Source organism: Salmo salar, chromosome ssa09, assembly GCF_905237065.1.
Source record: "Salmo salar chromosome ssa09, Ssal_v3.1, whole genome shotgun sequence".
Lineage (NCBI taxonomy): Eukaryota > Metazoa > Chordata > Actinopteri > Salmoniformes > Salmonidae > Salmo > Salmo salar.
Window position 1 is genome coordinate 91960931 of NC_059450.1, and position 25091 is coordinate 91986021.

A 25091-nucleotide genomic window follows, 5' to 3' on the forward strand; every position below is an offset into this window, starting at 1 on the left:
AGGGTTTGAGTGTAGTTTTGATCAGAATGCAGTAGCAGCCCAGTATATGCTGTTCTAGTTCTGGTTTTAACGTGTGAATCACTCCGTGCCAGAGAACGCTATTTTATTCACACTAATGAGCCACAGAGAACTCACTTCTCTTGATAAACTTGATGCATTTTTTAACAGACAAAACTCTCAGAACTACAGATCCCAGACATAACTCTCAGAACTACATATCCCCGACCTAACTTTCAGAACTACAGATCCCAGAAATAACTCTCAGAACTACAGATCCCAGACATAACTCTCAGAACTACAGATCTCATGGTAGATGGATGTACTGTCTGGGGGGCTACAGATCCCACGGTACAGATCTCCCTCTCTCTCTCTCTCTCTCTCTCTCTCTCTCTCTCTCTCTCTCTCTCTCTCTCCTTCCCCTCCCTCCCTCTCTCTCTCTCTTCCTCCCTCTTTATCTCCCGGGACTCACATAACAGAACAACCACCTCCGTGGACGGACTGGCCCAGTGATGTAATAGGTTGACAGACTTCAGTCCCAGAAGGACCAGTGTTGAAGACAGAGAACAATGGGTCAGAACTAATAGATCTGATTCAAACTGAGTAACAAGCCAAAGCCTTCCCTCCCGCCTCGGGCTCTATCTGCCCTTTTCTGACCAGCTACACACACACACACACACACACACACACACACACACACACACACACACACACACACACACACACACACACACGCACACACACACACACACATACACACACACACACATCTCACACACACACACACTACTCAGCTGTTAGTCCACCCGCAACCGTCCAACTACAGTATCTGCTTTAAAGTGTAAATCTGATGACTGTACCCTAACCCACTAATATAGAACATGGCCTGTAGACTACAGTCAGAGATGACTGTACCCTAACCCTGTAATATAGAACATGTCCTGTAGACTACAGTCAGAGATGACTGTACCCTAACCCACTAATATAGAACATGGCCTGTAGACTACAGTCAGAGATGACCGTACCCTAACCCTGTAATATAGAACATGGCCTGTAGACTACAGTCAGAGATGACTGTACCCTAACCCACTAATATAGAACATGTCCTGTAGACTACAGTCAGAGATGACTGTACCCTAACCCGATAATATAGAACATGGCCTGTAGACTACAGTCAGAGATGACTGTACCCTAACCCACTAATATAGAACATGGCCTGTAGACTACAGTCAGAGATGACCGTACCCTAACCCTGTAATATAGAACATGTCCTGTAGACCACAGTCAGAGATGACTGTACCCTAACCCACTAATATAGAACATGGCCTGTAGACTACAGTCAGAGATGACTGTACCCTAACCGTGTAATATAGAACATGGCCTGTAGACTACAGTCAGAGATGACTGTACCCTAACCCACTAATATAGAACATGTCCTGTAGACTACAGTCAGTGATGACTGTACCCTAACCCACTAATATAGAACATGGCCTGTAGACTACAGTCAGAGATGACTGTACCCCAACCCTGTAATATAGAACATGGCCTGTAGACTACAGTCAGTGATGACTGTACCCTAACCCTGTAATATAGAACATGTCCTGTAGACTACAGTCAGAGATGACTGTACCCTAACCCTGTAATATAGAACATGTCCTGTAGACTACAGTCAGAGATGACTGTACCCTAACCCACTAATATAGAACATGGCCTGTAGACTACAGTCAGAGATGACTGTACCCTAACCCTGTAATATAGAACATGTCCTGTAGACTACAGTCAGAGATGACTGTACCCTAACCCACTAATATAGAACATGGCCTGTAGACTACAGTCAGATATGACTGTACCCTAACCCTGTAATATAGAACATGGCCTGTAGACTACAGTCAGAGATGACTGTACCCTAACCCTGTAATATAGAACATGTCCTGTAGACTACAGTCAGAGATGACTGTACCCTAACCCTGTAATATAGAACATGTCCTGTAGACTACAGTCAGAGATGACTGTACCCTAACCCTGTAATATAGAACATGTCCTGTAGACTACAGTCAGAGATGACTGTACCCTAACCCACTAATATAGAACATGTCCTGTAGACTACAGTCAGAGATGACCGTACCCTAACCCTGTAATATAGAACATGTCCTGTAGACTACAGTCAGAGATGACTGTACCCTAACCCTGTAATATAGAACATGTCCTGTAGACTAGTCAGAGATGACTGTACCCTAACCCACTAATATATAACATGTTCTGTAGACTACAGTCAGAGATGACTGTACCCTAACCCACTAATATAGAACATGTCCTGTATACTACAGTCAGAGATGACGAAAATATTCTTTAACAGGGGTTGCAGCATTTTGTTTTGCCTAATTTAGATATGTTTCTGCTTGTAATTTCCGACATTTTGATAGGCTATTAGTTAGTCAACTTGCCTATAGTTAGATAGATGTAGCTTCTTTTCTGTGATTATATGTTGCCCTAGAAGACTAATTGTAAACTGGGTGGTTCGAACCCTGAATGCTGATTGGCTGTCAGCCGTGGTATATCAGATCGTATACCACGGGAATGACCAAACATGTATTTTTACTGCTCTAATTCCATTGGTAAATAATAAGGCACAATAAGGGATTTGTGCAATAAGGCACCTCAGGGGTTTGTGATATATGGCCAATATACCACACGCAAGTGGTGTGTTCTGGCACTCTGCGATGCTATGTGCCTAAGAGCAGCCCTTAGCTGTGGTATATTGGCCATATACCACACCCCCTCGGCCTTATTGCTTAAATAAATCCTTGCTCAACAGAATAATGTAATAGATTGATAGAATGAATGTTTCAATCTACTTGACATGGGTAACGTTTTCTCTGTCATCTCTGCTTCTTTTGTGGCTCCAAGACATTTAGGGACCGGGGAGAAAATGCAATAACAAAAAATAAATAAACATCAGTTTGACCAGTCGTAAGGAAATAGAAAGCTGTGATAACAACCCAACATGTTGCTGATGAGATTTCAGTTTGGCTTGGATGCATATTTTATGTAGTTGAAGTACTAGCAGCTTTTATGATGCTGATAAAGATAGTATCTTTACAGATGGTCCCTAACTACACGTTCACGTTCTCTAAAGATGCTGAAACAAATAAGTCATATTTCACCAGTCCTGTTCCCCAGTCAAAATGTAGCCTACATTTGGTGTATCATTTTACTGCAAGAAATACTTAATTATGCAGCAGTTAATATTAAGGCAATGTGAGAGGTTATAGACCGACAGTCAGTGTCCAGATTTCCATTTCCATTTAACTCATCTGAACAGTAGGCTACAGTTCCTCTGACTTGCCCTAGCCCTGTTTGAAATCCCCATCTTGCTACTGTTAAATTTAAATAAATACTGTTGAATTTAAATAGCTACTGTTGAATTTAAATATCTACTGTTGAATTTAAATATCTACTGTTGAATTTAAATAGCTACTGCTGAATTTAAATAAATACTGTTGAATTTAAATATCTACTGTTGAATTTAAATATCTACTGTTGAATTTAAATATCTACTGTTGAATTTAAATAGCGCCTCACAATCATCACACATAACATAGCCGACACTGCTATCATCCTCTTCTACCACTTCACCAAATCTTTCCCAAACATGACTGTTCTGGCTCTCCACTGTTCTGGCTCTCCACTGTTCTGGCTCTCCACTGTTCTGGCTCTCCACTGTTCTGACTCTCCCTTCCCTTTATTTTCAACTCTCCTTTTCACAGCTTTTTATTTATTTTTATCTTATTGACTTAAACTCCATCATTGTCTTTTTTTTGCCTCTGTGGATTGAAGTTAAGTTAACTTTATCTGCCCAATTTCCAAAAGCATCCGGCTTTAGGCACCAATGCCAGATAACTTGAAATAAAAACCTCAATGTAGCCTATAGATTTAAATTGCACGAGAATTAAACATTTCTAGATTTTTTTTCAGGTATTGTTTTCACTTTGTTCGACCCGCCACCCACCCGCCGTTCATCCATACGATATTTAATATTTCAACCTACCCATTATGAGTTAACCTGCGCATCACTAACACACATAAATGCAAATCATGCACACACACATCTACAAACATACACACACATACACACACACACACACACGCAAGCACACACACACACACACACACACACACACACACACACACACACACACACACACACACACACACACACACACACACACACACACACACACACACTGCCGACACGACAAGCCGTCCTCCCCTCCCCAGCCTCATAATCTCTTGGCTGGCCCTGTCCACACTCTGTTGATCAATCAATCGATCAAATGTATTTATAAAGCCCTTCTTACATCAGCTGATGTCACAAAGTGCTGTACAGAAACCCAGCCTAAAACCCGAAACAGCAAGCAATGCAGGTGTAGAAGCACGTGTAAGGAAACTAAATGGAAGGAAACTAAAACTAAAGTGACAGTTATAAATGGAAGGAAACTAACACTAAAGAGACAGTTATAAATGGAAGGAAACTAACACTAAAGAGACAGTGATAAATGGAAGGAAACTAACACTAAAGAGACAGTGATAAATGTGAGGAAACTAACACTAAAGAGACAGTTATAAATGGAAGGAAACTAACACTAAAGAGACAGTTATAAATGTGAGGAAACTAACACTAAAGAGACAGTTATAAATGTGAGGAAACTAACACTAAAGAGACAGTTATAAATGGAAGGAAACTAACACTAAAGAGACAGTTATAAATGGAAGGAAACTAACACTAAAGAGACAGTTATAAATGTGAGGAAACTAACACTAAAGAGACAGTTATAAATGTGAGGAAACTAACACTAAAGAGACAGTTATAAATGTGAGGAAACTAACACTAAAGAGACAGTTATAAATGTGAGGAAACTAACACTAAAGAGACAGTTATAAATGTGAGGAAACTAACACTAAAGAGACAGTTATAAATGGAAGGAAACTAACACTAACGAGACAGTTATAAATGGAAGGAAACTAACACTAAAGAGACAGTTATAAATGTGAGGAAACTAACACTAAAGAGACAGTTATAAATGTGAGGAAACTAACACTAAAGAGACAGTGATAAATGGAAGGAAACTAACACTACAGTGACAGTTATAAATGGAAGGAAACTAAAACTAAAGAGACAGTTATAAATGGAAGGAAACTAACACTAAAGAGACAGTTATAAATGTGAGGAAACTAACACTAAAGAGACAGTTATAAATGGAAGGAAACTAACACTAAAGAGACAGTTATAAATGTGAGGAAACTAACACTAAAGAGACAGTTATAAATGGGAGGAAACTAACACTAAAGAGACAGTTATAAATGTGAGGAAACTAACACTAAAGAGACAGTTATAAATGTGAGGAAACTAACACTAAAGAGACAGTTATAAATGTGAGGAAACTAACACTAAAGAGACAGTTATAAATGGAAGGAAACTAACACTAAAGTGACAGTTATAAATGGAAGGAAACTAACACTAAAGAGACAGTTATAAATGTGAGGAAACTAACACTACAGTGACAGTTATAAATGTGAGGAAACTAACACTAAAGAGACAGTTATAAATGTGAGGAAACTAACACTAAAGAGACAGTTATAAATGTTAGGAAACTAACTCTAAAGAGACAGTTATAAATGTGAGGAAACTAACACTACAGTGACAGTTATAAATGTGAGGAAACTAACACTAAAGAGACAGTGATAAATGGAAGGAAACTAACTCTAAAGAGACAGTTATAAATGGAAGGAAACTAACTCTAAAGTGACAGTTATAAATGGAAGGAAACTAACACTAAAGAGACAGTTATAAATGTGAGGAAACTAAAACTAAAGTGACAGTTATAAATGGAAGGAAACTAACACTAAAGAGACAGTTATAAATGGAAGGAAACTAACACTAAAGAGACAGTTATAAATGGAAGGAAACTAACACTAAAGAGACAGTGATAAATGGAAGGAAACTAACACTAAAGAGACAGTTATAAATGTGAGGAAACTAACACTAAAGAGACAGTGATAAATGGAAGGAAACTAACACTAAAGAGACAGTTATAAATGTGAGGAAACTAACACTAACGAGACAGTGATAAATGGAAGGAAACTAACACTAAAGAGACAGTTGTAAATGTGAGGAAACTAACACTAAAGAGACAGTTATAAATGTGAGGAAACTAACACTAAAGAGACAGTTATAAATGTGAGGAATCTAACACTAAAGAGACAGTGATAAATGGAAGGAAACTAACTCTAAAGAGACAGTTATAAATGGAAGGAAACTAACTCTAAAGTGACAGTTATAAATGGAAGGAAACTAACACTAAACAGAGAGTTATAAATGTGAGGAAACTAACACTAAAGAGACAGTTATAAATGTGAGGAAACTAACACTAAAGAGACAGTTATAAATGTGAGGAAACTAACACTAAAGTGACAGTTATAAAAGCGATGCAGGTGTGAAACAACACATCAGATCCCACAGCATGGTGGATGGGGCTGATTGGAGTGATACTGGGTTGTTGTACTGGTACTGTGGATAAACCCAGCCAGACGGTTCCTACCGCATAGTAGTAGTGGACTGTAGTTGGTGCTGCGTGGATTATATCATTTGGTGCTGCGTGGATTATATCAATTGGTGCTGCATTTATTATATCAGCTGGTGCTGCGTGGATTATATCAGTTGGTTCTGCGTGGATTATATCAGTTGGTGCTGCGTGGATTATATCAACTGGTGCTGCATGCTTTTACACAGAGATTAGGTATAGTACTATGTTTTTGGCTTGGGCTGGGTTGTCGTTTGATACTGGTAGTTTTTCTATTCTGTCCTATCTGAGCCATAACTGTCAGACTAGGCATTACAAATCTCAATGATAGACATGCCAAAACAATGACTAGCTACGTTGGTGTCAGAAGTGGGATGGGCTGTATTTTAATAGTGGTAGTGTTTCTATAGTATCTGATTCTTCATCCATCCGTCACAGTTAGTAATAGATATCTCACTGACTGACTGGCCACACCAATACATTGACCAGCTATAGTGTCCTTAATCCTCTCACCACTCCTATCTAGCCATCTATCCTGGGTCAGAGCGAGGCAGTGGGAGAATTATGTCTTCATTTTTCAGAAATCAAAGGCTGAAAGTTTAATTATTCATTGCATCTAAATAGGTCACTGCCTCTTATTATGAGTGGCAAGCAGAGGAAGTAGTACACAGAAAAGGAAAGAGAGAGAGATAGAAAGAGAGAGGTGGTAGAGAGAGAGGCAGAGATATATGGAGAGAGAGAGGGATAGACATAAAAAGAGAGAGGGGTGAGACAGAGAGAGAGAGATAGAGAGAGGGGGTAGAGAGAGAAAGAGACAGGACAGGGGTGAGACAGAGAAAGAGAGAGATGTAGAGAGAGAGGGAGAGAAAAATGGAGAGAGACAGAGAGAGAGAGAGAGAGAGGAGAGAGAGGGGTGAGGGGGAGACAGAGAGAGAGAAAGGAGAGAGAGGGTAGAGAGAGAGGGGGGAGAGGGGGTAGAGAGAGAGAGATGGGGTAGAGAGAGCGAGAGAGAGAGTGGGGGAGAGGGGGTAGATGGAGAGAGGGGGGAGCGGGGGTAGATAGAGAGGAGAGAGAGAGAGGGAGACGGGGTAGAGAGATAGAGGGGGAGAGGGGGTAGAGAGAGAGGAAGAGAGAGAGGGGGAGGGGTAGAGAGAGGGTGAGAGAGGGGGAGAGGGGGAAGAGAGAGAGGGAGAGGGGGAAGAGAGAGAGGGAGAGGGGGAGAGGAGGTAGAGAGAGAGGGAGAGAGAGAGGGGGAGATGGGGTAGAGAGAGAGGGGTAGAGAGAGAGGGAGAGGGGTAGAGAGAGAGCGAGCGTTATCACAAAATAAGGGTTAACACAACAGAAGGGATAACACAACAGAAGGGTTATCACAACAGAAGGGATAACACAACAGAAGGGTTATCACAACAGAAGGGTTATCACAACAGAAGGGTTAACACAACAGAAGGGTTAACACAACAGAAGGGTTATCACAACAGAAGGGTTATCGCAACAGAAGGGTTATCGCAACAGAAGGGTTAACACAACAGAAGGGTTATCACAACAGAAGGGATAACACAACAGAAGGGTTATCACAACAGAGGGGTTATCGCAACAGAAGGGTTAACACAACAGAAGGGTTAACACAACAGAAGGGTTAACACAACAGAAGGGATAACACAACAGAAGGGTTAACACAACAGAAGGGATAACACAACAGAAGGGTTATCACAACAGAAGGGTTAACACAACAGAAGGGTTATCACAACAGAAGGGATAACACAACAGAAGGGTTATCACAACAGAAGGGATAACACAACAGAAGGGTTATCACAACAGAAGGGTTAACACAACAGAAGGGTTATCACAACAGAAGGGATAACACAACAGAAGGGTTATCACAACAGAAGGGTTAACACAACAGAAGGGTTATCACAACAGAAGGGTTAACACAACAGAAGGGTTAACACAACAGAAGGGATAACACAACAGAAGGGTTAACACAACAGAAGGGTTATCACAACAGAAGGGTTAACACAACAGAAGGGTTAACACAACAGAAGGGTTATCACAACAGAAGGGTTAACACAACAGAATGGTCCGTGAGTTCCTGCATGGGGTTTCATCCATATAAGCTGAACAGAGGAACTACACAGTTAGCTAACCATTTTTGGTCCCGTGAAATGTTCTTTGAAATCTCCCTTTATAATTGTATTTATTATTAAACCTAACAATATATTCTCCAGTAACATTTGACACAGCAGAATATAAATCGTTGATATAAATAGTAAACATTACAGGAACAAGAATAGAACCTTTGAGGAACAGTTGTCTACTCAACGTGTGTGAGAGCCTCGTGTCCCTGCCGTTTGACATAGACCATAGCCATTCCTACCATTCTGGCACTCTATGTTAATGTGGCGTGTGCTCTGAATCTCCACTACCTGGTGTTAGCAATGTATGTTATTCTTCAATAACACAAACTCCAAAGAAAATCCAGGGGAGGACAAATCAAAGAGGACAAATCATACAGGGAGGTAGATGGTCATTCTCCCCTGTCCTCAGTGATGCTCTCTCAGTGATTCTCTACTGTGATTCTCTCTCCAGTGATTCTCTCTCAGTGATTCTCTTCAGTGATTCTCTCTCAGTGATTCTCTCCAGTGATTCTCTCTTAGTGATTCTCTCCAGTGATTCTCTCTTAGTGATTCTCTCATGTGGTTCTCTCCAGTGATTCTCTCTCAGTGATTCTCTCATGTGGTTCTCTCCAGTGATTCTCTCTCAGTGATTCTCTTCAGTGATTCTCTCTCAGTGATTCTCTCCAGTGGTTCTCTCTCAGTGATTCTCTCCTGTGGGTCTCTCCAGTGATTCGCTCTCAGTGATTCTCTCCTGTGGTTCTCTCTCAGTGATTCTCTCTCAGTGATTCTCTCCAGTGATTCTCTCCTGTGGTTCTCTCCAGTGATTCTCTCTCAGTGATTCTCTCCCGTGGTTCTCTCCAGTGATTCTCCCTGTGGTTCTCTCTCAGTGATTCTCTCCTGTGGTTCTCTCCCGTGGTTCTCTCCAGTGATTCTCCCTGTGGTTCTCTCCAGTGATTCTCTCCTGTGGTTCTCTCTCAGTGATTCTCTCCTGTGGTTCTCTCTCAGTGATTCTCTCCTGTGGTTCTCTCCAGTGATTCTCTCCTGTGGTTCTCTCCAGTGATTCTCTCTCCAGAACAAAGGAACAGCATGTAGTTTTATAACCCAGCCCTAGTCTGTGGTTGACCAATTAGAATTCCTTGCAATAAAACAAGCCAATGGCCAAATAACAAGTATCCTATTTCAGAAGACATATTCCTCCCATGTCTCTGAACCATGGATCAATAATTCCCTATTACAGAAAAAACACTATTTCCATTGATCGTTAGTACTCTATTGACTTATGGTCCTTTTGACCTCTCGTTCTCTGTCTCTGCGTTGTGTATTTATCTTGGACATATTGCAGATGGATACACCACTGATGACATTGAGTTCTACTGGCGAGGGGGAGATGGAGCTGTGTCTGGGGTGGAGAGAATAGAGCTGCCTCAGTTCTCCATCGTGGACTACAAACTGGTCTCCAAGAATGTGGTCTTCTCTACAGGTACACGGTGGCGGCCATTTTGATACTTATTTAGCGTATGTGGGAACTCTTTCATGACTGTTGGAAAAGCATTCCTCATGAATGCTGGTTGAGAAAATGTCAAGAGTGCGCAAAGCTGTCATCAAGGCAAAGGGTGGCTACTTTGAAGAATCTAAAATCTAAAATATATTTTGATTTGGTTACATCTTTTTGGTTACTACATGATTCCATATGTGTTATTTCATAGTTTTGATGTCTTCACTATTATTCTACAATGTAGAAAATAGTAAAAATAAAGAAAAACCCTGGAATGAGTATGTGTGTCCAAACTTTTGATTGGTACTGTATATCTATGGGTAAACTGTAGCTTTTCAGGGGGTGATACACAGATATTCTGTATATTACCTTTCTCTGCTTTTTCAGTTCTGATTCCCTCTACTTCAGGTTATTATTTGTAAAAGACAATGTATTCTTAATGGTTTAGCTGGTTAAATAAAACAAATCAAATAAATACAGTTCTGTCTGTATTCCTCCATGCAGGTTCCTATCCCCGCCTGTCTCTGAGCTTCAAGCTAAAGAGGAACATCGGCTACTTTATCCTCCAGACCTACATGCCCTCTATCCTGATCACCATCCTGTCTTGGGTCTCCTTCTGGATCAACTATGATGCCTCCGCTGCCAGAGTGGCCCTGGGTAAGACTGCCCATCGATTCGATCAATAAAGTTAGCGAGATTTCATCAGTCAATCAACCAATCAATCCATCAATCAAATTAAACTTATACATTATAACGATGTTTACAAACGTTGTTGTCATAGTGTTTGCATCGTTCTAAATGAATAGAAGCATTCATATTCTGCCCTAAACCAGCTACGATTACAATTAGATAGATCCTTTGCACCTTGATCCTAATGACAGTCATATTAGTACAGTGAATGATTTGTGATACAGTAACCTAGATTATTGGCCGATAATAATGTAAAATACTTGATGAGGATAAGGTCCTAATGAGCGCCTCTGCCCATTGACCTGTGTCTGTTATTGACCCTTTATTATCCTAAAGAGCGCCTCTAATAACACAGATGATTTAATGTTCCAAACACAGTGGGTGTATTGGTCTAATAACACAGATGACTAACGTATCAAACACAGTGGGTGTATTGTTCTAATAACACAGGTGAATCGTGCCGTGACTAATACTAGGGCTGCGTACCAAATTACACCCTATTCCCTATATAGTGCATAACCTTTCACCAGAACCCCCATTGGGCTCTGATTAGAAAAAGTAGTGCACTATGTAGGGAATAGAGTGTCTTTTGGGACACATCCCAGATGGTTAAAGGAGCTAACACTGGGGTGCTTCTTATATCTACAGACACGGAGTCTGTAGCTTCCTGAAACATGTGGTTGGTCCCCTGGAATTTGAACAGAGACCCAATGCTCAGATACACACGCATGCACGCAAACACACACACACACACATATGAACGCACACACACACACACACACACACACACACACACACACACACACACACACACACACACACACACACACACACACACACACACACATATGGGTTCATTGGGTCTGTAGAATGAGGATCTATATGTCCGTATAGGTTCATTAGGTCTGTAGAATGAGGATCTATATGTCCATATGGGTTCATTAGTTCTGTAAAGGTGCCAAACTACTACGCTACTATGCACTTGTTTACTACTCATGTCACAGTTGGCTGGTTCCCGAACCTGTACCAGGAGGACACAGGGTGATTCTGGTCCTTTATCACATATAGAATCAGATAGAAACTGTAGCTGATTTAAACTCCTTTGAACACCTGATACACACCTGACACACACCTGATACACACCTGAGACACACCTGATACACACCTGATAGACACCTGACACACACCTGATACACACCTGATACACACCTGATACACACATGAGACACACCTGAGACACACCTGAGACACACCTGAGACACACCTGATACACACCTGAGACACACACATGACACACACCTGACACACACCTGAGACACACCTGATACACACCTGAGACACACCTGAGAAACACCTGAGACACACCTGAGACACACCTGATACACACCTGAGACACACCTGAGACACACCTGATACACACCTGAGACACACCTGAGACACACCTGAGACACACCTGATACACACCTGAGACACACCTGAGACACACCTGAGACACACCTGATACACACCTGAGACACACCTGAGACACACCTGATACACACCTGATACACACCTGAGACACACCTGATACACACCTGAGACACACCTGAGACACACCTGAGACACACCTGATACACACCTGAGACACACCTGATACACACCTGAGACACACCTGAGACACACCTGAGACACACCTGAGACACACCTGATACACACCTGAGACACACCTGAGACACACCTGAGACACACCTGATACACACCTGACACACACCTGAGACACACCTGATACACACCTGATACACACCTGATACACACCTGAGACACACCTGAGACACACCTGAGACACACCTGAGACACACCTGATACACACCTGAGACATACACCTGATACACACCTGATACACACCTGATACACACCTGATACACACCTGAGACATACACCTGATACACACCTGAGACACACCTGATACACACCTGATACACACCTGAGACACACCTGAGACACACCTGAGACACACCTGATACACACCTGAGACATACACCTGATACACACCTGATACACACCTGATACACACCTGATACACACCTGAGACACACCTGAGACACACCTGAGACACACCTGATACACACCTGAGACACACCTGATACACACCTGATACACACCTGATACACACCTGAGACACACCTGAGACATACACCTGATACACACCTGAGACATACACCTGATACACACCTGAGACACACCTGACACACACCTGATACACACCTAATACACACCTTATACACACACCTGATACACACCTGATACACACCTGAGACACACACCTGAGACACACCTGAGACACACACCTGATACACACCTGAGACACACACCTGACACACACCTGAGACACACCTGAGACACACACCTGATACACACCTGAGACACACCTGATACACACCTGATACACACCTGAGACACACACCTGAGACACACACCTGAGACACACACCTAAGACACACCTGACACACACCTGACACACACCTGAGACACACCTGATACACACCTGAGACACACCTGAGACACACCTGAGACACACCTGACACACACCTGATACACACCTGAGACACACCTGAGACACACCTGAGACACACCTGAGACACACCTGAGACACACCTGAGACACACCTGATACACACCTGAGACACACCTGAGACACACCTGAGACACACCTGAGACACACCTGAGACACACCTGATACACACCTGAGACACACCTGAGACACACACCTGACACACACCTGAGACACACCTGATACACACCTGATACACACCTGAGACACACCTGAGACACACCTGAGACACACCTGATACACACCTGAGACACACCTGAGACACACCTGAGACACACCTGATACACACCTGAGACACACCTGAGACACACCTGAGACACACCTGAGACACACCTGAGACACACCTGAGACACACCTGAGACACACCTGATACACACCTGAGACACACCTGAGACACACCTGAGACACACCTGAGACAAACACCTGAGACACACCTGAGACACACCTGAGACACACCTGAGACACACCTGAGACATACACCTGAGACACACCTGATACACACCTGACACACACCTGATACACACCTGACACACACACCTGAGACACACCTGACACACACCTGATACACACCTGAGACACACCTGAGACACACCTGAGACACACCTGATACACACCTGATACACACCTGAGACACACCTGATACACACCTGAGACACACCTGATACACACCTGACACACACCTGAGACACACCTGATACACACCTGATACACACCTGATACACACACCTGATACACACCTGACACACACCTGACACACACCTGAGACACACCTGACAAACACCTGAGACACACCTGATACACACCTGAGACACACCTGACACACACCTGATACACACCTAATACACACCTTATACACACACCTGATACACACCTGATACACACCTGAGACACACACCTGAGACACACCTGAGACACACACCTGACACACACCTGAGACACACCTGAGACACACACCTGATACACACCTGAGACACACCTGATACACACCTGATACACACCTGAGACACACACCTGAGACACACACCTGAGACACACACCTGAGACACACACCTAAGACACACCTGACACACACCTGACACACACCTGAGACACACCTGATACACACCTGAGACACACCTGAGACACACCTGACACACAGCTGATACACACCTGATACACACCTGATACACACCTGAGACACACCTGAGACACACCTGAGACACACCTGATACACACCTGAGACACACCTGAGACACACCTGATACACACCTGAGACACACCTGAGACACACCTGAGACACACCTGAGACACACCTGATACACACCTGAGACACACCTGAGACACACCTGATACACACCTGACACACACCTGAGACACACCTGATACACACCTGAGACACACCTGATAAACACCTGAGACACACCTGAGACACACCTGAGACACACCTGATACACACCTGAGACACACCTGAGACACACCTGAGACACACCTGATACACACCTGAGACATACACCTGATACACACCTGAGACACACCTGAGACACACCTGAGACACACCTGAGACACACCTGAGACACACCTGATACACACCTGATACACACCTGAGACACACCTGAGACACACCTTAGACATACACCTGATACACACCTGATACACACCTGATACACACCTGAGACACACCTGAGACACACCTGATACACACCTGACACACACCTGATACACACCTGATACACACCTGAGACACACCTGAGACACACCTGAGACACACCTGAGACACACACCTGACACACACCTGAGACACACCTGATACACACCTGAGACACACCTGAGACACACCTGATACACACCTGAGACACACCTGAGACACACCTGAGACACACCTGATACACACCTGAGACACACCTGAGACACACCTGAGACACACCTGAGACAAACACCTGAGACACACCTGAGACACACCTGAGACACACCTGATACACACCTGAGACACACCTGAGACACACCTGAGACACACCTGAGACATACACCTGAGACACACCTGATACACACCTGACACACACCTGACACACACCTGACACACACCTGAGACACACCTGAGACACACCTGATACACACCTGAGACACACCTGATACACACCTGAGACACACCTTAGACACACCTGACACACACCTGATACACACCTGAGATACACCTGAGACACACCTGATACACACCTGAGACACACACCTGAGACACACCTGAGACACACCTGAGACACACCTGAGACACACCTGATACACACTTGAGACACACCTGAGACACACCTGAGACACACCTGAGACACACCTGAGACACACCTGATACACACCTGAGACACACCTGAGACACACCTGAGACATACACCTGAGACACACCTGATACACACCTGACACACACCTGATACACACCTCACACACACCTGAGACACACCTCATACACACCTGATACACACCTGATACACACACCTGATACACACCTGATACACACCTGACACACACCTGAGACACACCTGACACACACCTGAGACACACCTGATACACACCTGAGACACACCTGACACAGACCTGATACACACCTAATACACACCTGAGACATACACCTGAGACACACCTGATACACACCTGACACACACCTGATACACACCTGACACACACACCTGAGACACACCTGACACACACCTGATACACACCTGAGACACACCTGATACACACCTGAGACACACCTGAGACACACCTGATACACACCTGATACACACCTGAGACACACCTGATACACACCTGAGACACACCTGAGACACACCTGAGACACACCTGAGACACACCTGATACACACCTGAGACACACCTGAGACATACACCTGAGACACACCTGATACACACCTGACACACACCTGATACACACCTCACACACACCTGAGACACACCTCATACACACCTGATACACACCTGATACACACACCTGATACACACCTGATACACACCTGACACACACCTGAGACACACCTGACACACACCTGAGACACACCTGATACACACCTGAGACACACCTGACACAGACCTGATACACACCTAATACACACCTTATACACACACCTGATACACACCTGATACACACCTGAGACACACACCTGAGACACACCTGAGACACACACCTGATACACACCTGAGACACACACCTGACACACACCTGAGACACACCTGAGACACACACCTGATACACACCTGAGACACACCTGATACACACCTGATACACACCTGAGACACACACCTGAGACACACACCTGAGACACACACCTGGGACACACACCTAAGACACACCTGACACACACCTGACACACACCTGAGACACACCTGATACACACCTGAGAAACACCTGAGACACACCTGACACACACCTGACACACACCTGACACACACCTGACACACACCTCAGACACACACCTGAGACACACCTGATACAAACCTGAGACACACACCTGACACACACCTGAGACACACCTGAGACACACACCTGAGACACACCTGATGCACACCTGACACACACCTGAGACACACCTGAGACACACACCTGAGACACACCTGATACACACCTGACACACACCTGAGACACACCTGAGACACACACCTGACACACACCTGACACACACCTGATACACACCTGAGACACACACCTGAGACACACCTGACACACACCTGATACACACCTGAGACACACCTGATACACACCTGAGACACACCTGAGACACACCTGATACACACCTGATACACACCTGAGACACACCTGAGACACACCTGATACACACCTGAGACACACACCTGAGACACACCTGAGACACACCTGAGACACACCTGAGACACACCTGAGACACACCTGAGACACACCTGAGACACACCTGAGACATACACCTGAGACACACCTGATACACACCTGACACACACCTGATACACACCTCACACACACCTGAGACACACCTCATACACACCTGATACACACCTGATACACACACCTGATACACACCTGATACACACCTGACACACACCTGAGACACACCTGACACACACCTGAGACACACCTGATACACACCTGAGACACACCTGACACAGACCTGATACACACCTAATACACACCTTATACACACACCTGATACACACCTGATACACACCTGAGACACACACCTGAGACACACCTGAGACACACACCTGATACACACCTGAGACACACACCTGACACACACCTGAGACACACCTGAGACACACACCTGATACACACCTGAGACACACCTGATACACACCTGATACACACCTGAGACACACACCTGAGACACACACCTGAGACACACACCTGAGACACACACCTGACACACACCTGACACACACCTGAGACACACCTGATACACACCTGAGACACACCTGAGACACACCTGACACACACCTGACACACACCTGACACACAACTAACACACACCTGACACACACCTCAGACACACACCTGAGACACACCTGATACACACCTGAGACACACACCTGACACACACCTGAGACACACCTGAGACACACCTGACACACACCTGAGACACACCTGAGACACACACCTGAGACACACCTGATACACACCTGACACACACCTGAGACACACCTGAGACACACACCTGACACACACCTGACACACACCTGATACACACCTGAGACACACACCTGACAAACACCTGAGACACACCTGATACACACCTGAGACACACACCTGAGACACACACCTAAGACACACCTGACACACACCTGACACACACCTGACACACACCTGATACACACCTGACACACACCTGAGACACACCTGAGACACACCTGATACACACCTGAGACACACCTGATACACACCTGATACACACCTGACACACACCTGAGACACACCTGAGACACACCTGATACACACCTGAGACACACACCTGATACACACCTGATACACACCTGAGACACACACCTGATACACACCTGAGACACACACCTGAGACACACCTGAGACATACACCTGATACACACCTGATACATACCTGATACACACCTGATACACACCTGAGACACACCTGATACACACCTGAGACACACCTGAGACACACCTGATACACACCTGAGACACACCTGATACACACCTGAGACACACACCTAAGACACACCTGACACACACCTGACACACACCTGATACACACCTGATACACACCTGACACACACCTGAGACACACCTGAGACTCACCTGAGACACACCTGATACACACCTGACACACACCTGATACACACCTGATACACACCTGAGACACACACCTAAGACACACCTGACACACACCTGACACACACCTGACACACACCTGATACACACCTGATACACACCTGACACACACCTGAGACACACACCTGAGACACACCTGATACACACCTGATACACACCTGAGACACACCTGAGACACACCTGAGACACACACCTGATACACACCTGAGACACACACCTAAGACACACCTGACACACACCTGACACACACCTGATACACACCTGATACACACCTGACACACACCTGATACACACCTGAGACACACACCTGATACACACCTGATACACACCTGAGACACACACCTGATACACACCTGAGACACACACCTGAGACACACCTGAGACATACACCTGATACACACCTGATACATACCTGATACACACCTGATACACACCTGAGACACACCTGATACACACCTGAGACACACCTGAGACACACCTGATACACACCTGAGACACACCTGATACACACCTGAGACACACACCTAAGACACACCTGACACACACCTGACACACACCTGATACACACCTGATACACACCTGACACACACCTGAGACACACCTGAGACACACCTGAGACACACCTGATACACACCTGACACACACCTGATACACACCTGATACACACCTGAGACACACACCTAAGACACACCTGACACACACCTGACACACACCTGACACACACCTGATACACACCTGATACACACCTGACACACACCTGAGACACACACCTGAGACACACCTGATACACACCTGATACACACCTGAGACACACCTGAGACACACCTGAGACACACACCTGATACACACCTGAGACACACACCTAAGACACACCTGACACACACCTGACACACACCTGATACACACCTGATACACACCTGACACACACCTGAGACACACCTGAGACACACACCTGAGACACACCTGATACACACCTGAGACACACCTGATACACACCTGAGACACACCTGACACACACACCTGAGACACACCTGATACACACCTGAGACACACACCTGAGACACACACCTGAGACACACACCTGAGACACACCTGATACACACCTGATACACACCTGATACACACCTGATACACACCTGAGACACACCTGATACACACCTGACACACACCTGAGACACACACCTGAGACACACACCTAAGACACACCTGACACACACCTGACATACACCTGATACACACCTGACACACACCTGAGACACACCTAAGACACACCTGAGACACACCTGAGACACACCTGATACACACCTGACACACACCTGACACACACCTGACACACACCTGAGACACACACCTGATACACACCTGAGACACACCTGATACACACCTGACACACACCTGATACACACCTGATACACACCTGATACACACACCCGAGACATACACCTGAGACACACCTGACACACACCTGACACACACCTGATACACACCTGAGACACACACCTGACAAACACCTGAGACACACCTGATACACACCTGAGACACACACCTGAGACACACCTGACACACACCTGACACACACCTGACACACCTGACACACACCTGAGACACACCTGAGACACACCTGATACACACCTGACACACACCTGATACACACCTGAGACACACCTGATACACACCTGACGACACACACCTGAGACACACCTGAGACACACACCTGATACACACCTGAGACACACACCTGATACACACCTGAGACACACACCTGAGACACACCTGAGACATACACCTGATACACACCTGAGACACACCTGATACACACCTGATACACACCTGAGACACACCTGATACACACCTGAGACACACCTGAGACACACCTGATACACACCTGAGACACACCTGATACACACCTGAGACACACACCTAAGACACACCTGACACACACCTGACACACACCTGATACACACCTGATACACACCTGACACACACCTGAGACACACCTGAGACTCACCTGAGACACACCTGATACACACCTGACACACACCTGATACACACCTGATACACACCTGAGACACACACCTAAGACACACCTGACACACACCTGACACACACCTGACACACACCTGATACACACCTGATACACACCTGACACACACCTGAGACACACACCTGAGACACACCTGATACACACCTGATACACACCTGAGACACACCTGAGACACACCTGAGACACACACCTGATACACACCTGAGACACACACCTAAGACACACCTGACACACACCTGACACACACCTGATACACACCTGATACACACCTGACACACACCTGAGACACACCTGAGACACACACCTGAGACACACCTGATACACACCTGAGACACACCTGATACACACCTGAGACACACCTGACACACACACCTGAGACACACCTGATACACACCTGAGACACACACCTGAGACACACACCTGAGACACACACCTGAGACACACCTGATACACACCTGATACACACCTGATACACACCTGATACACACCTGAGACACACCTGATACACACCTGACACACACCTGAGACACACACCTGAGACACACACCTAAGACACACCTGACACACACCTGACATACACCTGATACACACCTGACACACTCCTGAGACACACCTAAGACACACCTGAGACACACCTGAGACACACCTGATACACACCTGACACACACCTGACACACACCTGACACACACCTGAGACACACACCTGATACACACCTGAGACACACCTGATACACACCTGACACACACCTGATACACACCTGATACACACCTGATACACACACCCGAGACATACACCTGAGACACACCTGACACACACCTGACACACACCTGATACACACCTGATACACACCTGACACACACCTGAGACACACCTGAGACACACTTGATACACACCTGATACACACCTGTCACACACCTGAGACACACTTGTGACACACACCTGATACACACCTGATACACACCTGAGACACACACCTGATACACACCTGATACACACCTGAGACACACACCTGAGACACACCCGACACACACCTGAGACACACCTGAGACACACACCTGAGACACACCTGATACACACCTGAGACACACACCTGATACACACCTGACACACACACCTGAGACACACACCTGAGACACACCTGATACACACCTGATACACACCTGAGACACACCTGATACACACCTGACACACACACACCTGATACACACCTGATACACACCTGATACACACCTGAGACACACCTGCTACACACCTGCTACACACCTGATACACACCTGATACACACCTGAGACACACCTGATACACACCTGATACACACCTGACACACACCTGAGACACACCTGAGACACACCTGAGACACACCTGAGACACACCTGAGACACACCTGAGACACACCTGAGACACACCTGAGACACACCTGAGACACACCTGAGACACACCTGAGACACACCTGATACACACCTGATACACACACCTGAGACACACCTGATACACACCTGATACACACCTGAGACACACCTGAGACACACCTGAGACACACACCTGAGACACACCTGAGACACACACCTGAGACACACACCTGAGACACACCTGATACACACCTGAGACACACCTGATACACACCTGAGACACACCTGATACACACCTGATACACACCTGAGACACACCTGATACACACACCTGAGACACACCTGACACACACCTGAGACACACCTGATACACACCTGAGACACACCTGATACACACCTGAGACACACCTGATACACACCTGAGACACACCTGAGACACACCTGATACACACCTGAGACACACCTGATACACACCTGAGACACACCTGACACACCTGAGACACACCTGATACACACCTGAGACACACCTTAGACACACCTGATACACACCTGAGACACACCTGACACATAATAATATATCCATTATTTTGGTGAATGCAGTGATTGTAAAGGTAAAATGTGATCTCCAGGTATCACTACGGTGTTGACCATGACCACCATCAACACCCATCTGAGAGAGACTCTTCCTAAGATCCCCTACGTCAAGGCCATAGACATGTACCTGATGGGCTGCTTTGTGTTCGTCTTCCTGGCCCTGCTGGAGTACGCCTTTGTCAACTACATCTTCTTTGGACGGGGGCCCCAGAGGCAGAAGAGGGCCGCCGAGAAACTAGCCGTCGCCAACAACGAGAAACTCCGACCCGACCCCAATAAGGTTGGTGTCTCCGGATAGAAAGGGAGTAGGGTCAGATTGTTCTAGGGAGGTTGTGTTTTGGTGTAATGAGGTGTGGGATGCAGTTGGAGAACACAGGTTATTCTTTCTCTCAAGGTCAATGTGATGCTTCTGTGATCAACTGTTGACTTGATGTCCTTTACCAGGGTTCTACTACACCTCCATTTCCCATTGGTGTAGCCATGTGTATCTATCAACCACAGTTCAATGAAAATACATCTTTATTAGTTAGACCAGGATCTGACAACATCTGACAGCAAGCTGCGATTTCTCCATGGTAACAGTGCTGATTTTGTATGCTTGCAGTGGATGGTGGGAAATGTAGTTCAGAGAGATGATGCTCTGTATGCCAGAATGAAACAGAGGGAAATTGACGCGTATGACACGATGTGGGATCCCATCTTTGTGGACGATGCCGCATTAGGACTAGGCGAGCAAAGAAATAAGGTACTGGAAGGTTTTGAAAGTCAAAACTTTAACAAATGTCATCAATCTGAATCAACCCCCCCGATCAGAGGAAAATACTGTAGTATTTTTGTGCATTTCTTTAATTTTATTCTATAGATTTTTAAAGGCAACTTTAATCATCACTTCCCACCATTGTGTTTTTTTCCCTTCTCTTGATTTGCTCTTCATGCATTTTCCTGACAAACACGTCATAGTAGTGGTTAAGTAAATTACAGCATTTGGGACGCATCCTACATCTCAGTCAAAATATTATACACCTTAAATTGATGGGAAACCTAAAAAATGAAGGGATAGGAAATGCTGGTTGTAATTGCAAGCTACTCCAACGTTAATATTGGTGTAACAGAAAAATGTATGTCTGAGGTAAATTGATTACACTCCCAAATAACAAGTGAAGCAATTGAAAGGAAATGAGATGGTTAGTGACATATTATCGCTCAGCCTGACAGAGAAGAAAAAGAGAGACGATTATTTCTCATTCTGAGTTTTGTCCAACTGAGTGGCCTTGGAACAGAGTACAAACAACAGATATCATTAAGAATTTGTTTTTTCAACTAATAAGTTTGAAAATCTTTTTTTAGTTAGAGATGTTTTGTTTGCTTCTGAAGTCAGGCTATGGATGAAGAAACTTCTGATCCACTTCCTCAGTCCTCACAACGTCTCTCCTAACCTAAACCTACCTTTGACCCATGAACCTTCAACCTTAACCTCTCCTTCATCTTTGCAATATTTCCTTATTACTATTTCTCTCAACCTTTTATCCTCTCACATTTCTTCCTTTTGTTTACGTTGTTTGTTTACTTGGTTTGTCTTGTTCTGACTAGACAGAACGTTAACCACATGCTGGCTGAAATTATGACATGACAATGAAGATGATTTCTCAGAAACTGTTGATTTGTATTTATGTACATACATACAGTACCAGTCAAAAGTTTGGACACACCTACTCATTCAAGAGTTTTTCTTTCTTTTTTTACTATTTTCTACATTGTAGAATAATAATGAAGACATCAAAACAATGAAATAACACATATGGAATCATGTAGTAACCAACAATTCTTCAAAGTAGCCACCCCTTTGCCTTGATGACAGCTTTGTACACTCTTGACATTCTCTCAACCAGCTTCACCTGGAATGCTTTTCCAACTGTCTTGAAGGAGTTCTCACATATGCTGAGCACTTGTTGGCTGCTTTTCTTTCACTCTGCGGTCCAACTCATCCCAAACCATCTCAATTGCGTTGAGGTTGGGTGATTGTGGAGGATAGGTAATCTGATGCAGCATTCCATCACTCTTCTTCTTGGTCAAATAGCCCTTACACAGCCTGGAGGTGTGTTTGGTCATTGTCCTGTTGAAAAACAAATTGTAGTCCCACTAAGTGCAAACCAGATGCGATGGTGTATTCCTGCAGAATGCTGTTAGCCATGCTGGTAAAGTATGCCTTGAATTCTAAATAAATCACAGACAGTGTCACCAGCAAAGCACCCCCACACCATCACAACTCCTGCTCCATGCTTCACGGTGAGAATCACACATGCGGATATCATCTGTTCACCTACTCTGCATCCCACAAAGACACGGGGGTTGGAATCAAA

General features: G+C 45.1%; 1 protein-coding gene across 2 annotated transcripts in view; it reads left to right on the forward strand.

The window, feature by feature from the left end:
- The window catches only part of gabrb2a (gamma-aminobutyric acid type A receptor subunit beta2a), a 146332-nt gene that overhangs the window by 117503 nt on the left and 3738 nt on the right, over positions 1–25091 (forward strand). The window contains exons 6-9 of one of the 2 annotated variants that reach the window (XM_045724206.1): positions 10035–10172; positions 10692–10844; positions 22767–23011; positions 23336–23476. In XM_045724206.1, coding sequence (XP_045580162.1) covers positions 10035–10172; positions 10692–10844; positions 22767–23011; positions 23336–23476 — 677 coding nt within the window. The remainder of the gene's footprint in view (positions 1–10034; positions 10173–10691; positions 10845–22766; positions 23012–23335; positions 23477–25091) is intronic. The other variant, XM_045724207.1, reaches the window with a different exon arrangement.